General features: G+C 34.7%; 1 protein-coding gene across 1 annotated transcript in view; it reads left to right on the top strand.

Moving 5' to 3' along the window:
• LOC132129698 (adenylate cyclase type 6-like) overlaps positions 1-21,695 on the top strand; it is a 74,040-nt gene that overhangs the window by 29,537 nt on the left and 22,808 nt on the right. Inside the window, exon 4 of the mRNA XM_059541368.1 lies at positions 19,304-19,453. Coding sequence (XP_059397351.1) covers positions 19,304-19,453 — 150 coding nt within the window. The remainder of the gene's footprint in view (positions 1-19,303; positions 19,454-21,695) is intronic.

The raw sequence follows: 21,695 nt of genomic DNA, 5'->3' as shown, positions 1-21,695 counted from the left end.
ATCCTAACAATTCAGCCTTGCATCACAGAAATAAATGATAATTTAAAGTATAATAAATTTAAAAACAATTATTTTAAATTGTAATAATATATCACAATATTACATTTTTTTCTGTATTTTTGATCAAATAAATGCAGGCTTGATGAGCAGAAGAAACTTCTTTCAAAAACATTAAAAATAGTAATGTTTCCAAACTTTTGGTCTGTACTGTATATTTGACATTAGAGGCATGAAAAATATGACATGCAGTTGCATCAAACAATGGTATAAACATCATTCAATGTAAATTGTGATAAATTATGATTTTTGTCATAATCGTGCAGCCATAGTATATAGCAAGTAATAAAAACTAAAATAACTGCAAAGTACAAATTTATTTGCAAAATGTCCAGCTTTAGGCTACTTTTGACTCCCTTTGGTCACCTGATTTATTGTTTTGACATAGTCTATAGAATACTTGATTAACTTATGACATTTCTATAACACATGGTTAAGAAATAGTAGTATTGCAGTAAGTATCATTGCAGTACTAGTGTTTTCCAGAGCCGGGGATGCTGGGAGGTGTAGTCTGCAGTGTGCTTTCAGTTTGAGGTGAATATTATACTCTCTTCTGTCTCTCCAGCTCACCATCGACCGCATGCTAACAAGCACAGTGATGTGTCCACCCAGAGTCCACTGTGGATATGAGGAATGTTTCAGCTGCTGATACTAGCCTGAAATTCACACCTCTGTGTTGGATAATTTCATCCAAATGTTGTTCGGCCCTCTCCGTTCCCGAGTCAGAGGGGGAAAGCTAATGTAAACCTGCACTCCACTGCAGTTCAGTGGAGTGCAGGTTATGGGATGGATGTGGTGCCATGGCAACTGTACACATTTTGACATGCTTAACTTTGAGACCATAATGAAATTACTGAACATACACATGTAGGTTAGTGGTCAACCGATATATCGCCAAGGCCGATATATCGGCTGATATTTGGCATTTTGCAAATATTGGCATATTGGCATCGATTTATTTTGACGGCGCTGAGAGCAGCAGTGATTGAGCACACACAGTACTCAAACTCTCTCTCGTTTGTCATCGTTGTTAACAGTCTAATATGGATAGAAGCCTGTCTAATAATCAGATAGAATGATTAAAAAATAAATTAATGTATACAAAAAGTATTATAACAATTTATTTTATATTAGGCCTATTAGTAATAGAATGGCAAACATTAAAATACTTTTTTGTTTGCCGTCAGCATTAAGCAAATACGCATTTATATAATTTTAAAAAGTCTTTGAATGACTAATGAACATTTAAATGAAAAATATGATTCCCAATGCAAAAAAACTTGGTTACAGTGTTTACTTGTTTATATATATTATAATTGTATTAAATTAATTAATTTATTTATTTATTTGTGAAAACGGAGTATGTTTCTTTTACAAATTTATGTTTTAATCCACTGTCAAATTATTTCAAATTTCTTAAATATTAACATCGGCTATCGGCCCCCCTGCTTTCCAAGATATCGGCATCGGCTGTCAAAAAAAAACACATCTCGGTCAACCACTAATGTAATTGATTGAATGTGACTAATTAATTGTTTATAAAGTGTTTTAAAAGTTTTTTTTTAGTTCTCTCAGAAATCACACACTTTTCATTTACTTGATCTTGCAAAAACTTGTGAAGAAAGCCACCGACTGGCATCGACTAAAAGCAGATTAGCTGGTGAAAGTAGCAGCGTAGCATGTTACAATGGTTTCTGGATATGTAAAACCCGGTGTTTCTATACAAATTATTTGTCGAGTTCCATGTAATTCTTATTGTTTTCTGGTTTCAGGAAATAAACTCAAATTCTGAATAAAAATACACTGATGGTGTAACAATGGTTTCTGGATATGTAAAACCTGGTGTCACTACACAAATTCTCAAGTTCCATGTAATTATCAGTTTGTCTGGTTTCAGGAAATAAACTCAAATTCTGAATAAAAATACTGTAATGGTGTCAAGGTGAAACCCTCGCTCTTCCTCCTTAAACCCGTTCTGGCCTCTTTCAGTTGTTCTGTGCAACATTTTGACCACACAGGCTTATCTGCTGACCAGCAGGCCGGGGTTTCTCTGACTCTGCACTTTGCTCTCGTGAAAGTTGTTTCGTTGTGTGCCATATGCAGGATAAGAGATTCCAGTGAGGTGTTTGCTCTGGTGGCCAGGGTTGCTCCAGTGGCTCGATCGGTCTTATATTGAGTAACATTGAAGTAAAACTACAATTTAGTTTGAAACTCAGTACTTCATTTAGTTGCACTATTTGTCCTTGGTTGTAAGCTCTCCTTAATTGAATCGATGTTTATTTATGATATTATAATATCATTATTGTGGAAAAAGTAGTGTAGAGTTTTTAGGGCTTGGGAATTGTTTAAAATCTTTCGATCCGGTGCCAATTTCGATACCTCAGTTTCGATAACGGTTCCTAACGATACTTTTTTCGATACCATATGTTTTAAAATCCATTTTAACATCAACACAAATACATTAAACACAAAACTTTTATTTTTCACCTTAATTCAAACTAATTCTGGTAACACTTCACACTCAGGATAACATTATTAATACAACTGGTTGTGCTTTTTCGATAGGGGTGCGCCAGCAGACACTCGGGATTGGTATCAATCCTAACTTGGCCAAAATTAACAAAAAAAGAGAAACCTTTTTGCCACAACATGAACATATTATAAATAAATAAATAAACAAATGATATTGTGTACAGGCTTATATTGAACCAAATAAAATGCAAAGGAATGTAAAAAAAAAAAAAACTTTTTAGTGCAAAATCAAACTGTATTTGTGGGTTAAAGAACATTTCATGACTTCTCAGAGAACTGTACATTTTTGGCTACTGTGGGTTAATTATAAACGCTATCGTTAACTCATATTTACCATAGTAAAAACATGGTACCTTTTCTTTAGTTTAAAATTAAGCCACAGTAGCATGGAGTAGCATCACAGTAGTATGAAATGTTCTTTAACATCATGAACCATAAAATGTAGTCATCGTTCTGTTATGGTTTATTTTCATAATAGATAAACACAGGTCACAAGTTAACACGGTCACATTTGCTTGATTCAGCAGCTGCACGATGTGACGGCGAGAGTCCTGTCTTGAATCCAGAGATCTAGAGCTGATTCGGTGTAGATCGGTAGCTCGGTGGTGACTGTCGTCTTGCGGCGTGTTCGAAACCCGCGCCAACACAGACATTCTTTATTTGTATTTTTTTTTGTTTATCCTACTTCACCCTCGAAACGGGCGATCATACTAATTACTTGTAATCTTTACAAGAATATCAGAGTCATGCAATGAGCATATCTGCGTTTATTAGACACTTAATATCACGTCAGTTTGTGCTTTCAGAACCGCAGAATCTGCTGCCGTCGTTCCAGCACATCTGCAACGGAGACCTAAACCAGGAAGTTGGTCACGGTAACCAGTTAAACCGTAACACCGGCTTTGGTTGCAATACTCTTATCGCATATGTTGCACTTTGCTGACTCGGCATCCACTTTTATAAAGTGTAGCCACACTCTAAACCTCTTTGGCATTGTAAAACGGAAACGTTTTGAGAAAAAACAACTACACTTGTGTTGTGTGACTGCGAGTATCTTAAGAAATCCTCCCCGTCACGTAACGTGGTGGTGAACAGCCAATCATGCCGAATTTAGGTCTTTACATGCACGTATGTTACAAGCTCACACAGACACAGCCGCTTGGCAAAGAAGCAAAACAAAAAAACGCAGCTTGGCTTTTGGAACCGAAATATGACACCGAAAGATAAATAATTTTTCGATACTCATAGTATCGAAGTTTTTCGTTCGATACCATAAAGTCATCGAAATTCGGTACCCAGCCCTAAGAGTTTTGGATATTGACCATAATGTGAAAATTATTATTGGCTTATTTAAGGCCTGTATCACTTTTAGTTTTTTTCTGGTCACTATTAGTCATTTTATATATTAATTATTTTAGTTTCTTTTTTTCATTATATTTAATGTTATCGATTTCTATTATCTGCCATTTATCTGTTAAATGGCTATAACATGAACATATATATATATATATATATATATATATATATATATATATATATATATATGAAACATGTTTGCTGTAACATGAAAATAATTATCAGCTTATTGAATATCTAAGAGCTGATACTGAACATTTATTTGTCTTGTTTATTTTATATTTATTTATTCATTTATTTTACGAAAATTTACGAAAATATTTTTATTTGTCAGCTATTTGTCAGTTATTGGCTGTTTATGAAAATGTGTTAGATTTTTAATAGTATAGAATAGATAATTTAATTGTATATATATTATTTTTACTAAATTATATATATTTTATTTGCCAGCTGTTTATCTGATATTGGCTGTTACATTAAAATTTGTTTAACTTTTTTAAATCGTATATTTTTTATATTGGGCAGCTATTGGCTATAATGTAAATAATTATCAGCTTGTACATATTGGTGCAACCCTAAATATTTGGTACTGTATAAGTTGTAACTGTGTAGATTGTTTGATTGTTGAGTCCTTGAAGGCATTTGACTTCATGCAGAAATATGTGAGTGAACAGTGTTTGCAGAAGATTATATTATATACATTTAGCAGACGCTATTACCCAAAGCGACTTACGATCAGGCTGTATATTTGTGTTCCCTGGGAATCAAACCCACAACTTTTTGCACTGATAACGCAATGCTCTACTACTTAGCCACAGGAATAATAGAAATATACAAATTCTTTTTTTGTTTGTTAGTTTTTTGTTGCATTTGATTAAACAAAGGTTTAATCATGGCTGAGCTTGTCAGGCTGAAATATGGAATATGAGGGTGGGACAGTGGGAATGTCATTCTCTCATGCGCTCTCGCAGAACAATAAAAAATATGAATGATGCGCATTGTTCCTGTTGCTCATATTTGTGAGGGGGTGATGGTTGGGGGGTCAGGGGGATGAGGTGGGACTTTTTCTTTTTTGAATGAAGACAACGCATCTGGTTCACTGAAACCACATTATCCATGAGGAATAAAAAGATGGCATCCTGAATCCACCTGACCATCTTTGTATGTGTTAGTCTCAGAAGAAGATTGCAAAATAACGGCAGATACCAAAGGAGGACAAAATAACAGAAGAATCCTGCAGATATTATATTAATGTTCTAGTTTTGATGCAAGTTAAAGGTCTATAAATTATAAAAAACATCAGAAAGCTTGTTTACAGTAATGTAAACAAATAAGAAAATGCTAAATTATGGGTGAATGAAAACCTTCTGAAGCAAAGCGATGCATTTGTGTAAGAAAATATCCATATTTATAACTTTATAAACCTTAATCTGTAGTTTCCATTAAATGGCATATGCATGTTCATGAGAGAGTGGCGTTCCAGCGGATGACGTAGGAATCAACGCAGAATATTCAGGCCAGGTGACAAAGCTGCTAGTCACTTTAGAAAGATGCACTAGCTGAGAGGAGTTTCGTCAAAGCTGACTAAAAGTGATCAAGGATGGATTATTTCAACAAATTTGATGACACTGTGATATCTTCTTTGGGGCGTTAAAGGAAAAAGAAAGCTAGCCTTGCTAAAGCAGCACAGTACTGTGGTGAGGGAAAAGCTGCCTGTATCACTTATAATCACAACAACAAAGTTCAGGCCTCTACATTATCAGCTGAGGAGAAAATTACCATTATACTAAATGTTTTTTTAGTGTACCATTATGCATAATGAACCTCTCCACCATATTTATCAGTTGGTAACAGACATTATGGATTAAATTAATCCTTTCTCTAGTTGTATTTGAAATTTAGCAATAGAGAAAAGATGACTCATCAGCCCATATGACTTTTTTCCATTGCTCAAGTGTCAATGTTTTTATGGCCGTAGTACTGCGTTTTGCATCTCGATGCATTGTCATTGGATACAAATTGTTTCAAAATAGCAGTCCTGTCATAAGTTCCAGCTTTGACATGCAGGTTTTGTTGATGCTGGGTCCCAGATCAGCTGACTTCTGCGGCTGGGCATTCAGCAATCATCTTATTGAAAGTCTGTCAATCCCTGGTGCTGGTTGCCAGTTTGTCGGTGTCCATGTTAGGCAATGTTTTGCATTTGTTTGTTCCACTTTACTGAATAATTTAGCATTTTCTGTGAGTGATCCTTCTGCAGTTTGGACCATTGGTTGTGTTTTGGAAAGTCACTCACAACAAAATGTTAATTGTCAGACCTTCAAGACCTATCAAGTTGCCGTTCCTGCAGTTGTCCATCCACTCTATGTTCAAAATTAGTTAAAGGGATAGTTCACCCAAAATTGAACATTCTGTCATTATTTACTGGCATTTCATTCAAACCTGCATGACAATGTTTCTAATGTGAAAAGAATGGTCATACAACTCTTTTCCATTCAAGGTGAGCATTTTTATTTAAAATGTATGTAATTTTTCTTTTTTTCTTTTCACTAGAGAAGACCCTTATTTGGGGTCATGTAGATTACTTTGAAGCTGTCCAAATATGGGGTTTGGACTGTCAAAATGGTCTACGTTGAGCCACTTGCATTAGATGCTAAAAAACTGTTAAATGTTCTGCAGTAAAGTAAATATTTAATCCTGTTCACCTTGTAGTGTTTGTATTTAAGTTAGAACCTGAAAGGCCTGTTCAAGCTAACTTGGTTAGCTAAAGGCTATCATACAATCTGTTTCAGTGTTTCTGTGTACATGTGTACATGAGTACTGGGTGTCTGTGTTTTATCCCGTCAAGGCTTTACTTGGATGTGTGTGTCAGTTATGTCTGTAATCTTGCTGAACATTAAGGTGATAAGAGACTTTCTGTGGTGGAGTCTCGTCACTTAGTTCAGTTTGACTCTGAGAGATAAGATAAAAAAACGAAATATAGGTAGATGCCTTACTTGTCCCAAGGTATGAAGGGATTGACACACATGAATGCAGACATTAAGCCTCCAGATGCTCCTACAGAGTCATTGCCCGAAACAGGAAGCAGAAACCTATTTCAGAAACAGCGTCCTATCAGTCATTGCCCTAAGAGGAAATGACTTACTCATTTATTTGCAACTTTCACATCTTCCATAGTTTCATTTTCTTTTTAGTGTGCAATTAAACTTTTTTGAGAATGTATGTATATATATATATATATATATATATATATATATATATATATACTGTATACAAATACATTCAAAACATTAATAATGTAAATTATTATTACAATTTAAAATAATTGTTCTTTGTTTTAATATAGATTCAAATGTAATTTATTCCTGCGATGCAAAGCTGGATTTTCAGCATGTCATGTGATCCTTTAGAAATGATACTAATACACCGATTTGTTATTATTATTATAATTCAAAAGAACAGCATTTATTTGAAACAGATGTTGTTTATAACAACGTAAAATACTTTTACTGTCACTTTTGATTAATTTGATACACCCTTGCTTAATAAAAATATTTTTTTCTAAATTAATACAATCAATAAAAAATGTCACTGACCCTGAAATGTAAAAAAAAAAAAGCCATATTTTCCTTACACCTTTAATATAAATTCAATGTGCACAATGTTTTTTTTTATGTTACAAATATCATGAATTACCAATTGCACTTTTTATATATTTTTGAATAAATCATTAGATCCAGACAAAAATTGAGCATCATGTGTCGTGATGTTTATCATAGCCTTGTGCACTCCCATCAAATAATATTTCAGATGATTGTACAGTATGACGCATTTCTTGACAGAATAGCAGTAGACTGTGACTGCTTGGTAAAGCCTCTTGGTTTGAACAGATTTCTCGAATGAGAGGAACTTATTATCTTGTTATTTGTGACACTGATACTCTGACCAGCATGTAAAGGGACCAAAATTTGTTTTGTATTCATGTGCCATTTATTGGCAGGTAAATCTAAAATGGATGCATCCTAAATAATATCCCTTTAAAAGTGCAGGTACAAATCTGCCAATCAGGCTGGAGCTTGAGATTCTGGCAAGTGCTTTGCAGTAATCATCAAGCGGTCACTGAGACTAGTTCGTATTCAGCCTGACGATGGGCTCTCAGAGTTTTTGGAAGGACGTTGTGGAATTTGGGCTGGAATCGCTGAAAGAAAATCACAGTCGTGACAGCTCGTGGACATCTTGCCATCCTCACCCCCTCATCACAGAAGCTTTGCAAGCTTGCCTGATGACACTATTGCCCTCTTTTGCTGATTTAAGGATCAGTTTTGTAGTTCGATTTGCTTTTTTTGGGGTTTTGGGAAAGTTGGGGGTTTCTCAGCACCCCTCGGCCAGTTTTGACGGTTTTTTAATTACTGCAGCAGAAGGCATTAGCTCAGTGTTAAATATTCTCACCTCTCGACTGCAGAGGTAGCACATAGTCACTAACCTCTCACACGTGTAGAAGATCACAGTTCAGGTAGACCATAGCTCAATTAGCAAGCCGGTCAATCGCCTTTCATTAGTACACAGTAAAAAAGCAATTCTTGAAAAAACCTTTTGCATTCAGAATATTTTCTTAAAAAAAAAAAAACTCAGAAGTTACATTGCTTTGTGTGGTCAGTTTGAATTTGCCTGTTCACTAAATGTAAAATGCCTCATTCAGCCAGTGAATTCATAAAGGCAACTACAGATTTCTTGTCCAGCAAATTTTCAATAACACTGTAAAAAGGAATAGTACCTGGATGTTGACAAATTTCTCATTTTTGATGATAGTTTATACTATGTAAATTGATCTAATGTCACATTAAGCTCTTGTTCGAAGTCACACATCATTTAAGAATGGTACAGTATGTACCTTTTTAGATGCCATCTGTTTTTTTAAAGTTGTCATCATGTCCTTTCATAATCTATTCCTGTCCCTCTCACTTCATCCTCATACTGTAAGTGCTACAGTTTTCTGCATGTGGGAATATACTCTTTGTCAAAGCCCAGTAGTTTCAGGTTTCCACAGGTTTCATTTCCGAAGCGAGGTGCATTGTCCCACCCCACCCCGTTTAGTGGCATCACGCAGGACGCAAAAGCTGGACATAATCTGCAGTGATCATAATGGCTTTATATAATATCTGGAGCAGCCACAGGTAGATAAACACAGACCAGCACAGAGAAAAGAGGACGAGTGGGTCTACGAACACAAATGATCCACAATCATCAAATACCCGCAAGTGAATAATGAAGGAACAGAAGTAAGAGCAGATTCCCACAAAGCAAAATCATACTTTTATACACCAGATTTGTCTGGGATCTGCCTGGGTAGTGTTTTCACAAAAAAAATTACAAACTTATTAGAACGTCTTAAAAATATCTTAAAGAGGCGAAATTACAAATTACCACCTTAAAAGGTGTAAATTTAGAGCTGAAAGTCTTAAATTCATAAAATGATGGCGTATGTGGCTGTATGAAATATTGTTTTCTGAGAACTTGAAAACAACTTTAAAAAAAAGCACCCCCCCCTCCATTGAATTAAGCTTATTTTTTTGATCCAATTGTCAGATATTTGTTCTTATTGTAATCATAAAATCGCTGCATTTTGATACATTTCTTAGAAAACAAGACTTCGGTAACACTAAAATACAATAAGATTCATTAGTTAACATTAGTTAACTACTTTAGTTAGCATGAACTAAGAATGAGCGATATTTCTACAGCATTTATTAATCTTAGTTCATATTAATTCCAACATTTACTAAGGCATTATTAAAATAACAAAATTTGCTTGTTAACATTAATTAACAGTTAATGCACTTTCAATTAACACGAACTAACAGTGAACAACTGTATTTTCATTAACATTAACAAAGATGAATAAATACTGTAATAAATGTATTGTTCATGTTAGTTAATACACTGTAAAAAGTTTAAATATTATTTACTCAATTTTATTGGTGAAACATTTTTACACTCAAAAAACTTGAGTAAATTTTAAAGCTGTGAAATCAATGAAATATAATGTATGAATTGAGTAAATGCAAGTAAGAAAATTAAGTAAATCTGAGTAACTGCATCTGGTACATTAACAAATAAAATTGAAAATAATAAAAATATATTGAACATTTAAAAACAATATTTATGAGTAATATTAACTGTTTTTATTAATGAGTAATATTAACTTTTTATTTTCTCTAAACCTTTGTAAAATAGTACTCCACACAACCACCAGTATACATGACATTGGCCTTTATTGTCAATGAGTACAGCAATACAGCACATTTTACACTGTATACAGTATTGCCTACATTTAAACTCATTTAACAAACATTTTATAAGTAAAAATTAAATATTTAAAAATTCAGGTAGCCTAATTCAAGTGTAATCAAATCAACCCAATATCCACCGGATCAGTGCTGGTCCTCGTGCCGGAGACGGACTCGCCTCTGCGGGTGAACTTTGAACTTCATACCGCCGTCCTGCGTTTCACTCACAGCCGATAGATACTGCGAGTGACTGACATAACCTGCCAATAAACAAACAGTGACAGTTCTGAGGACATTTTATCATCCAAATGATAATAATTATATTTATTATCATTAGGAATGAAGTCATGTGTTTATGCAAAGCGTTTCAATCATGCAAAAAGACAGACGCGACTCTCGTTTAGGTGTCGAATTACGCCTCTGTATGTTGTTTTGTATTAAATATGATATAAAGCACAGTAAAGATTTTATAGATAAAATAAAACATACACAAACCTGAATTTCACAGAGGAAATGCACCAAATCTGCGACGCTGAGAAGAGAGCTGTTGTCTGGAGACTGGAGAGTTCAAACTGCCTGCGCTCACTGACTCAACCAACCGTCGAGTTGTCGTCACGTCAGAGGGTGGGGGAGGGGTGCATTGTTTTAATTGAGTAAACTTACTCAAATTTTAAGAGTGTGTTAAATATATTAATAATATTGATTTGAATTAAGTAATATTTTTGTTTCTTGAAACAGATCAGTTTAAATTCAACATTCTCAAATATTTTGATAGAAATTTCACAAATATATTAAGTATATTATAAAGAAATAATTGGTTAGTCAAATACTAAATAATTTTATTGAAAACAACTTAAATATATCTGTAAATTTTAGATAAAATGAACTGTTGGATTTTTACTCAATTATTTTGGTATGTTTAACTCAAACAATCAAGTACACGATATTCAGAGATTTTATCAAGTTAATAAAGTTAAAAATTTCTGCAATATTTACTAAGCCACAGAATTATTTTTTACAGTGTACATTAACTAATGGAACCTTATTGTAAAGTTTTACCAAAACTTCTTATCTCACATCATTTTGCTGCTCAAACGCATCTTGATTTAAAATACATCACTTTTTTGCAGTGGGATCAGAAGGTACAGTAAAAGTTATTTCCATATTCTTTATTTGGCCTTAAAAGGTCTTTAAAAAGTCATAAAACCTCCAGAAACCCTTGGAAACTGATTTGGGATGGGGGCTGTCAAGCTCCAAAAATGCATTTTAAAATATCCATAAAAGTTGTCCAAGTGACAGGTTAAACTTGGTAAACCTAGTAGTTTTCTCCTGATTGGCATGCTCACATGAATGATCTTGGTAACACATAATCAGTTCATTCGCTTATAGAAGGTTTCCAAATCGTCTAAAAAGATGATTTCTGACAACATTACAGTTCAAACAACAAACCTTGCACCGGACATCTTTTTATTTGCTCTTATATTACAATCTTCGGTAATGGACATTATATGGCAGGTGCTGTTCATAGAGTCATTTTACACCCGGAACATTCCTTAGATGCTCTCTGTCTCACCAATCTGAGCAATAAACACACTGCAGTGCACATGAGTGAGAGTCAGAGTGAGCTGTAATCATGATATCACTTTAATGACAGTTTCTACACGTCGCTTGTTGACTTTTACTGGAAAAAATTGGCAGACGCAAGAAGGATCTCTAAACATCGGCTTTTAAAGGAAGAGATGTTCTCAGTGTCATGAATATGTCACTTTTGAATCCGGTGTGTGAGAACATGATGTGAGCAAATCAGGAAAATATATTTATTGGATGATTTGTGAGTGAAAGGCAAAGAAAAATAGACGCAGGAGAAGATTGACAGAGAGTAAAGGGGTGAACACGTCTCTCTCTCTGTGTCCCAGCGCTTGTGATAGTTATTGCTAATAAATCTTGAGCGCAAAGGAGAGAGGTGTCAAGTTGCGCAAACAGAACAGCCAAGTGTGTGTGTGTGTGTGTGTGTGTATGTGTGTGTAAACCCACTGACCTCGCCCTCTGGTGAAGAGCAAGCAATTAGGACCTGCCTGTGATATGAACACACACAGCTGATAACACACACCGATCATAACCAATATTCAGTCAAAAGAATCAGCACATTTGGCATGTTTATGACTTCCTGATTATGAAGATATTTAAAATGTCAGATAGCTAATGCATTTTTATTACAGTGGCTTTACAGATAAATATTCTAGGGATGCAATTCTTTAATAATAATTTATTCGCCAATATTACAATTCTGTACTATTGTCCTAATAGATAAAATAAATAATTATTATAATTCTTAAAAAATAAATAAACTAAAATGACTTATTTTAAAAGCAACAAGTGAATTTAAGTATAGCAGCATTATAATGTACAGTATGAAAAATTGATATTAATTTGAGATTTGCTAAAGATTACAAAACAGTGTTATTGAACTATTATTGTTTTTAAAAGTCAACACAGTAAGTATCAGATGACAGCAAGGGCAACTTAAATATAAAAATGAGCAGAACAATTAAATATCCAATATTTACTGATCAGTGTTATTTTAGTATTATATTAGAATAATATAATTTATTATATATCATCTAATTTTCATGTAAAGCTGTACATCTATATTATAATATATTAATTATAATATAAATATAATATATATTAATTATAATTATAAATAAAAAAATTTTTTACAGTTTTCGTTTTCCAATATAGCAACTGATAGAAAAATAAACAAAAATATCTAATATTGGCTGATGACCAATATGGTATCAGTACAACATGTAATCCTAACGATTCTGCTTTCAGATGATTAATCGCATCCAAAATAAAAGTTTTTGTTTGTGTTTACTTTGTATGTTTATGTATATAAATACACAAACATATGTATATATTTGAAAAAATACTTACATCTGTTTATATACAAATATCATTTATGTTATATATAAATCTTAATATTTTATATATAAACAAAACATATTTTTCTTAAATATATACATGCATGTGTGTGTATTTATATATACAGAATAGATATACACAGTACTCACACACAGTCCCGGGTTGTGTTAAAAGAAAGGCAAAAGACACAGCAGGTAAAGTCCAAAACTCTCTCAATTTAATAACGGAAATCCTCTGTTTTACCTTTTGTTTTACTCTGTTTTACACTGTTTTACATTTAGGTGTTATTTGAAGGTTGAGTTGCAGTGTACGTGTCAGAGGGCATTGATTAAAAGTTTTACATTACATTTTTCTGTAATAAATTCTATTAAAGGTGCCCTAGAATGTGTTGAAATAATATTTTAAATTTGTCTCTGATATCTACAAAGAGGGTATGTGGCTTATTTAAGGGCATTTAAAATGTCCAGATGGTTTTACAGGTCCATTTTCAACCCTAGAAATTGGCCCTAGAATGAAATGGTCTGTTTTTACCTTATTTGGAAGGGTCATTAATATTAATGAGGAGTTCTACTCTGATTGGCTGTTTCACTGCGGGCTCATCACAGTAGCACGAGTGACAACAAACAAGTCCCTGATGTCGAGCGTACATGTTTGAGCCCGTTTCAGATGAAGATGCTGATTTTGAGGAACAACAACCAGTTGTTTTAAGATTGGAAATGGACGCTTCTGAGTGGTAAGTTTATTTTTTTATTTTCAGTAAGAACTTAACTGTCACGTCAATTCTAGAACTTCAACCTAAACGTTAACTAGCATATAGCATTAACTTTACACATTAAGTTATAACGTCAGCAGTCACAATTTTATTTTTAGCATGATAAAAAAATGTAAATTATTATAATGTCAACGTATAATTTTACGATAGGTTTTTCACGTTGAATCAAGAACAAAAAACAGCGAACTGTGTAACGTTAGCGCGTGAATGTTTTGTTTGGAAAGTATTTACAGTAAGTTAGCCTATTGAAGTTAGCTTATTAAAGTCGATTTATTTAGCCAACAAAAGTACAGTATAGAAGCCACTCAATATAGTTAATGTCATGTTTACTACGCTGCTTTATTGTGATTAGGACTTAGCCTAATAATAACAAAAACTTACATCAAAGTCTATCTTGTTTTACAGGTGTACTTGTGGAAATCGTGCACGCATGGCCCTCGAGAGAAAATATATGTTGCAGGGAAATACCACAGGTATTTCACAAGTACACTGGATAGAAATGTATTCAACCTATGTGTGTGCTTTCTGCTACTTCCAAAGTATGAAAGATAACTGTAAATAACAGTGCCATTATGATTTTTCGTTTCATTTGCTAGTTACACACACTTGTTACATTTTGTGTAAATAATTGGGCTCTGTTGCATCCATATTACATCATGAGTTTAATGCGTTGCACAGCCGTACCATATGATGCTAGAAAAGAAGAAACATGGGATAATGACAGATACTTATTGATGTGACACTTTTATTATGTCTCAGCAGCATACATACATGACCCATAATGACCTGTGAACAAAATAAATACTAAAACACACTATATGTTTCTCTCTCTCCTTCTCTCTCTGCAGGCAGCGCTGCGCATAAGAAGGGAGTTTCCTGATGCTGCCGGACAATATGTTGGATTCAGACCCCGCCTTGACTGAAACGTGACACATGCAGAGCAACGGCTTCTTCCATGGAAGGTCTGTCATGCTGAGAAGACAGGTCCGGAGGCACAGGAATCTGCTGTATGCCATCCAGATATGGAAGGGGATCATGGACAACATCTTCAAAAACAGTATTCATCAAGTAGATGACATAGCCTGTAAAGTATAATAAGTAATTTATTTATTTATTTAAATATTCATTTTATTTGCACATTTGTAAGTATTGTTTAAAATAAATATTTTTTGGAAAAGCTTACAAAATGTTGGCTCTGTTTTTACTGGTTTGACGGTGTGTCCTCCCTTTGGAAAGAGAAGCTTGTACACAAGTTTCCCTTTAGATGTTGTCAATTGTGGCCGGACAGCATTCTCATTGAAGTGCATCTTTACATGGTACAACCTAAAGGATAAGACAAACAAACACAACAATTGTTCATATTGTCATAGTAAATAAATCAACTTTTTTATTTATCATTAAAATTATGAAAATATTAAAAATAGCGCTTATATACTTATACTAATACAATAAATCTATACCATTCTGTAAACCCTAACCTCTAACTGAAAGGCACTACACTGCATTTTGGTTGTGAAAACCAGTTTGCCTAGACAGAAAACAATAGTATTCCCCCTTTTAAACATAACTGTTTATGTGTTGTGTTCTGACTTATGTTCAAGTTGTGAGGGAGAAGACATACCTGCATAGCATTCCAATGAAGGGGAAGACAACATTTTTAGGTGCAAAGTGCTAGATGACTTTGTGAAATGACTCCACAGTTGATGTCTGGTAATGTGGGCTCAGCTTCTCTACATCTGAAAGGACTCTCTTGTTTATCAGGACCCTATGAAGCCTATTCAGTGCTGTTGAACCTTGGGGGAAATCAGTGTGTGTTATTTATAAAACACATAAATATCGTAGGATTAACATAAGATGCTTTTTACTGTTTACTTGGCAAATAACACATTGAGGTTACACACCTGGATGAAACCACTTGCTATGGTCCTTTGTTCATGTTGACACCGAGGGAGCGCTGGGTCAGACTGTGTGTGAATGTCTTGAATGTGGTTCATGATAGAGGTCCATTAGGCTTCCTTCTCAGGTCCTGAATCAGAGCTGCTGGCAGACCAGTACAGGTGCTTGGGGATGCTCTTATGACACTTCTTCACCAAACTACAGTCCTTCTCTCTGGAAATTTTCTCCACCTTTGACAATCCTGATGAAGTAAAATTTACAGGCAAAACATATCGGATTATTTTTTTATTGGATGCAGTAAGCTTTTTCAGAAATATGGATACTAATACCATGAATATTTGAAATTTATTTTCTTTCAAAGACGCAAGCATTACCTTTCGCCATGTGCCAGACGTCATGATAGTGGTTCATTTTACGACCCTTTAAAAACTTTTTTATCTGGGGGTGACGGTCAGTAACAACACAGTCCAACTTTATACAGCTTTCCTCCAGGAGGTCCAAGCTTCTTCTAAGGCCCTCCTTCTCCACGGGGTAGCTTCCCCCTACCTCGTAGCTCTTAGTAGAAACACACAAGTATAAAATGTATATTTAATATCTCCATAAATTACATATATAGTAAGAAGTGTGCATGAAAAATATAAGTCTTTTCATCTCTACGTAAAAATTGCTGAGTATGTTATGTATGCTGTATTTTATCTCTAAAATTTGCACAGATTTGTTACAAACTGATACTAAAGACAAAGGTGTCAACTGCTTACATGACATTTTAAACAGTATAATTGCAAGTTTTACATAGTTATACATAACAAGAGTATGTTATCCATAGTCTGCATAGTACCTGCACCAGTTGTATGTATATTATGTTGTTGGTCTGCAAGTTCATCATAGTGTAGCTCCCATATTTTGCAGAATGTCCTGCAAGACAGAAACACACAATCTTAATATTTACAAGTACTTATGCAATGCATAGTTGTTTGCATAGAAAGAGAGACTGAAATAAAATTGTGCACCTAGTGAGTATGCTTGCATGAAATAGACGAAAGTATAATTATTTGACAAAAGGGAATTTACATATGTATCTACAGTAGTATTTTGTAGATTTATATGACAACACAGGCAAGAATTATTAACCTCAACGTAAATACTTTGTCATACTATTAATTTATGTATGCTAGTTTGTAGTTTGCTATTTGTTACTGTACTAGGATCTTGCGCTGGATCTACATAACACAGTGTAAATTATCGTTAATAAAATCACTACTTACCGCTTGCGGGAATATAGTTGGAATTGCTCCTTTCTTCAGTATGAGACGCTGAGAGAAGCCTGCTTGATATTGTCCTAGGTTAGAAAAACAATCCGTGGTTAAATGGGCAGAGCAAACTAACAACTTCGAATTAAACTGTTGCAGTATCCGATTATAGATAAACATCAACCAGGCCTGTTGACATTTCTTTTCTGTAGGAGGGGTTTGAAACGTCTTCACATTCCCTGCACATCCTGGAACATAACATTTATATCCATGATCTGCCATTTTCTCTATTATCCTCGCTTGTTTCTCCACCTGCAGAAACTTCCGATAATTCGGCTGCGCAGTTCCTCCTGGCCTCGAACATGGGCTGGCATATGCAAATTTTTGGAGGCGTGCATATTAATGATCCCGACTGTTACGTCAGTGTCGGTATTATGTGGAGATTCACCTGCTTTTCAGGGGTGTTTCTCAAAAACGAGATTTAAATAAGAAGGAGAAAACAATGGTGTTTGAGACTCGCTGTATGTCATGTCCATGTACTGAACTCTTGTTATTTAACTATGGCAAGATAAATTCAATTTCAAATTGTAGGGCACCTTTAATTTAACATGTTAAACTGACAGCTCTACCTTAGGTGTAACGCTATTTTTGATGTAAATTGTCAAAACACTAAAAGCGTCTGTTTGCACGTGCACACTGACTCACGCATGCACACACACAAACCAGGCCTGGTTTTGCTTGAACAGAAACTCTAATGTAAACAGAGCTCACAGCCATCTGCCTAATGTCAGTGTGGCCAGCAGGCTCAGCCTCACACACACACACACACACACACACACACACACACACACACACACAGACTATCACTATCTGCTATCACTTCAGATAAATCCTCTGAAATTTTCAAAATAGCACAGACATAAACTATTCAGTCAGCTATAAAAAGCTATTGGATTAATATGGCTGCTAATAAACATGCCTGTTTGACATGATAAAGTGGACATGAGAAATTATTTTACAGTTAATAGCTTACTTTTAATATCAAATGGTTGGGTCTGGCCATTGATTGGTCAAGGACAATGGAAGAAGGGTTATCGACTGATTACTTTTTCACCATTATTAGCTCTTAATTTAGCTTTGACTGTGCTCACACTCTTATAGTACAGAGTTAAGGACGGAACAGCTCCAAACTGAGTACATCTGCAGTTGCTTTACGTCTAGTATTGCTTTATTTTGACTGGCAAGGACTTTATTTTGGAGTAAGTATTTAGAATGTTTTTTTTTTCACTCACCTTTCTTAAGAAAGGTTTCTTGAGCATGAAATCAGTATATCAGAATGATTTCTGAAGGTTCATGTTTCACTGAAGACTGGAGTAATGATTTTTTTTTTTTTTTTACTGTATTCTTGGTCATATAAATGCAGTCTTGGTGCGCAGAAGATACTTTTTTTATGCACAGACCCCAAACTTTTAAACATATTGTATCTTAATCTAAATCTTAAGAAGTTTTTGCCATTATGTTTTCTATTTTGCTGTATTTATAGAGTTTTTATACATTTTTTTTTTAATTTTACTTAAAGTCTTTGGTTGTCAAAATAGTTTTCCTCAAACTAAAAAAAAACTTTTTGAAGTTTCAGAGAAATATTCATATATTAAGATTTTTTAATAAAACAAATTGTTTTGTATAATATGTATATATTACCCTTCCCTTTGTGGAATAATAAATCTGAAGTGTATGAAATCTGCTTTGGCAATCAATTTTATCCTTACACTACTTTCTTACTGAAATTATTTTCAAGACGTTCCCATAGCCATGACTGGCTTCAGCATGTGACATGGGAGTAATTGTTTAGCATGGTTTTTAGGAAATAGGCCAACAAGTGTTTTATAGTGATTCTGCAGTGCTTTCAGTTGAGTGCGATGGTGTGAACCGTGTGACCTGGAGTAACCCCTCCTCTCATTCAACCAAAGGAAGTTAATGTGTTGGCTCTGCTTCAGGCTCCATTTTTAGCTCTGTTCTGGCTCCCCTAGTGTAAACTTTTTTACAGGAAGTAGCCTCTCCAGGTCAGAGGTTGGCTTTTTTTCCCATACTGCAGTGGAGTAAAGCCCTGGAGTACGACAGATGTCCCAGGATTCCAGAGCGCTGAGCTAAAGCCATTTTGGTTGAAAGGTTCAACTGATCACTAGAGAGACATTAAATGAGTCTGCTTTTCTTTTTTCTTCTCCCATCAGCTGAGCGCAAACGTGCTGATCTTTCTGTGCACCAACATTATTGGGATCTGCACCCACTACCCAGCAGAGGTCTCTCAGAGGCAAGCCTTTCAGGAGACGCGAGGCTACATCCAGGCCCGACTGCACCTGCAAAGAGAAAACCAGCAGCAGGTCAGTTCAGTGTCCAGGCCATGACCATTCGCATTCACTGGCACAATTTACTAGCTACACTACTGTACAAAAGTAGATTTTTTTTAAAGAAATGTATTCAATTTGAGTAAAGCCATTTATAATGTTACAATGTCACACATTTCACATAAATATTATTTTTTATTTCCTGCGCAGCAAATCAGTATATCAGAGTGATTTCTGAAGGATCATGTGACACTGAAGACTAGTGTAATGATGCTCAAAATTCAACTTTAGATCATAGAAATAAATTACATTTGGAAAAGTGTACAGATAGAAAACAGTATTTTTACTGCATTTTTTATTAAATAAATGCAGTGTTGGTGAGCATAAGACAAATCTTACCGACCCCCAAATTTTGAACGGTAGTATTGTTTCCCTTTGAGACAAAATAAGTCTTCCTTATTTGTGTCACTAGTGGTATTTGTATAATCATTTACATCTATTAATTTTAAGGACTGTTGTCTGGCAATAAAATGGAATTATCTATTAAAAAAAAATGTAAATGCTTTATTCAGTAACTGGCTCTAAATGACATCACCATCTCTGTGCTATGGATGGGGATGTAACGATTGAAAACGATTTTTTTTATTAGATTTAAGACAAATTATAAATGAAAAGGTGTCCTTTCATTATTGCTTGGACAAAATGCTGCACATTTCTTTGTGAAACAGAAATATGTCAAATAACAAAACTAAATTAAAATTTTAAAACAAACCCCAGATCTAATCAAATAAATAAGACAAAAAAACCCTCTTCATACAAACAAAGACTTTGCCTGTGCTCTATCCATCCAAAATTAGAAGCAACCACTGTATTTGAATTACAATCCAAACAAAGATGCTGAATACATGCAGCATGAACAGTTTTTTAAATCTAAATTAAATTGTATAATTAGAAATTTTAAAACAAAAACATAATGCTTTGACTTTAGTTTTGTGAATCTATAATACATAAAACATCTGCACAAAACAAAGACAGATGCTCTGAATGAGGCAGACTCACTCTCTGACAGCAGGTGGCGCTTATGGAACAGCAGCGTTTCCTTGGCTGTAAACAAAGCAGCGCAGCACTAATGAACGCTGCTTTAATATGCAACTTACAGAGATGAGATGAAAAGAAAATACCATCTAAACTTTTCTAAAGACAAACTCCCACCCCCGACTGTATTGCAATTCATTTAACATCTCAACCGACTTGAATCGTCACATAGGCCTATTTATATTGATTTTCAACTGGCTCGAGGTGAATCGTTACATCCCTAGCTTTAGACAATCATTAATGACATTGGCAAACTAATAAATAAGAATGGCAATAAAAATGTATAAAATTGCATAAAATATGTAGAATGTTCGAGTTCCAAAAATTCCAACAAATTCCATGTATATAAAGTGTAGGTGTGTCGCAATTTACAGGTATTGACGATAATTGTGATATTCAAAAATATATATATTGCTATAATGTTAATCAGTGTCAGGGGAAGTTACTTTTATAAGTAATGCATTACAATATTGCATTACTCCAAAGAAAAAGTAACTGTGTCTTGTCACCTGTGCTGGGCTTGCTAATTTATTTTTAATAACAAAATTAATTTGTTTTTGGCAACTGTAATGGCCCTTTAACACCAAAAGTGAAATGAATAAACCTCAGGGTGAAGGAAGTGCCTCTGCCTCTTCACCTTACTCCCAATTTCTTTCAGGACGGACAGAAAAGGTGTTACTTGCATTGCTTAATAAGTAACTCTGATATTTCATTGTTAATTTAAAAGTAATGTGTTACTTTGATAGTTACTTAAAAAGTAATCTGATTAGGTAACTAGCATTCCCTATCTGTCGGTCACTACGAGTTATGTCGAACGACATATGGGGTCTCACTCTGAATTTAAGAGAAAACGCCAATGAAAATTGGCTAGTGGATTAACACACCTGAGCCACTCCCTGTGCCACGGGTATAAATAGGGCGACAGGTGCATCCACTCATTAGATTTTTGCTTCGGAGCCGAGTGGTTGTATGAAAGCTGTTATACTCCACAAAGCCATTCATCTGCTGTGTCGGGAAGCTGTTCTGGTTGGCGGTACGGCGCAAACAGCAGTGTCCCTTTCAGCGATTCCCCTGGGCGCTTCAACTAAGAGAGCAGATTTCCTAAAAGAGCAAATCGCGGACGATTCGCGTCTTTTTAAAGATTTTCTGGGCATTCAGCACGCTGAAGGCGCGTTCGTGGATG

Source organism: Carassius carassius, chromosome 46 (assembly GCF_963082965.1).
Source record: "Carassius carassius chromosome 46, fCarCar2.1, whole genome shotgun sequence".
In the NCBI taxonomy this organism is placed as follows: Eukaryota; Metazoa; Chordata; class Actinopteri; order Cypriniformes; family Cyprinidae; genus Carassius; species Carassius carassius.
Note: the sequence above shows the minus strand (reverse complement) of the source record. Positions and strands in the feature narration are given on the sequence as shown.